This window comes from Olea europaea, unplaced genomic scaffold, assembly GCF_002742605.1.
Source record: "Olea europaea var. sylvestris unplaced genomic scaffold, O_europaea_v1 scaffold30453, whole genome shotgun sequence".
NCBI lineage: Eukaryota > Viridiplantae > Streptophyta > Magnoliopsida > Lamiales > Oleaceae > Olea > Olea europaea.
Genome location: NW_019249147.1, coordinates 1 through 1,350, shown reverse-complemented (window position 1 = coordinate 1,350; position 1,350 = coordinate 1). Strand labels below are relative to the sequence as shown.

The window sequence follows — 1,350 nt, the reverse complement described above, 5'->3', positions numbered from 1 at the left end:
AAGGTAATTTTTATTATTCTGAAAAAATCTTGGACGGATTTCCAACAGGGATTTTGATTTTTCCAGTTGAATCAGTGGATCTGATCTAATCTGATCCGATTAATTGAGATTTCCCCCTTTTCATCATTAACTAACAGTGCACGTAATCATTCTGTCAATGGCTGAAGGAAGCAAGCACTCACTCCAAGACAGAGTGGCAATCGTCACCGGCGCGTCCCGTGGGATCGGCAGAGCCATAGCGCTCCATTTGGCCTCCATGGGAGCCAAGGTGGTCATCAATTACACCTCCAGCTCGGCTCAGGCCGACCTCGTCGCCTCCCAAATTAACGCCGGATCCTCCGTCCCACAAGCCATCACGGCGCGGGCCAATATCTCTGATCCGGCTCAGGTGAAATCCTTGTTCGACGCGGCCGAGTCAGCCTTCAATTCTCCTGTCGATATCCTGGTCAACTCAGCCGGCGTCCTCGACTCCAAGTTCCCCAACGTTTTTAACACCACAATAGAAGATTTCGATAACACCTTCAACGTGAACACACGTGGGGCATTCCTCTGCTGTAAAGAAGCGGCCAACAGGATCAAGCAGGGCAGAGGAGGGAGGATTATATGCCTGACATCGTCGACGGTGGCATCTTCGAAAGAAGGCTACGGTGCATACGCTGCGTCGAAGGCGGCAGTGGAGACCCTGGTGAAAATACTAGCCAAGGAGCTGAAAGGGACTGGGATAACGGCAAATTGCGTAGCGCCGGGACCGGTGGCAACGGAGATGTTCTTCTCCGGTAAGACGGAGGAGATGGTGAAAGCGGCGGTTGAAGCGTGTCCCTTGGGCAGGCTGGGGGAGACGGATGATGTGGCTCCTGTGGTTGGGTTCTTGGCAAGCGATGCTGGTGAATGGGTCAATGGACAGGTCATTCGTGTTAATGGTGGCTACGTGTGAACTCAGGCACCATTTGTCTCGCCAAAATTGCCTTGCTGCACTGATATTTCAATTTTTCTGCTTTCTATCTTAGACCAATTATTGTCCACTAGAACAGAATATTTGGGTGGCTTAATTTTCCGTTGCACTTAGTAGTTTGATACTTTTCCTCTGCCGCCTCCTCTTATAAATGAGATAAGTATGCTTGAACATTTTCAATCTTGATGTAAAATGGTTATAAAATGTGATTTTAATCTTCAAAATGGCTAAATATCTCTCCAATGTAGAGATGAAATTGAAATGTAATTCGTACAAAATACCGAGAAATCCTTTTCAAAATCAACAAAAATCCCCCTTCAAACCAGTTTTGACATCCAAAAGGATTCTACTACATGCCTGATGATAACAGGAGCAAGGCTTATTATGCCGATGTTTGA

General features: G+C 47.1%; 1 protein-coding gene across 1 annotated transcript; it reads left to right on the top strand.

Annotated features, from left to right (window-relative positions):
- Positions 1–6: 6 nt before the first annotated feature.
- LOC111384914 (NADPH-dependent aldehyde reductase-like protein, chloroplastic) lies at positions 7–1,132 on the top strand. Its single transcript, XM_023009261.1, has one exon. The coding sequence runs from the start codon at positions 158–160 to the stop codon at positions 932–934; it is 777 nt and encodes a 258-aa protein (XP_022865029.1). The 5' UTR covers positions 7–157; the 3' UTR covers positions 935–1,132.
- The last annotated feature ends 218 nt before the right edge of the window (positions 1,133–1,350 follow it).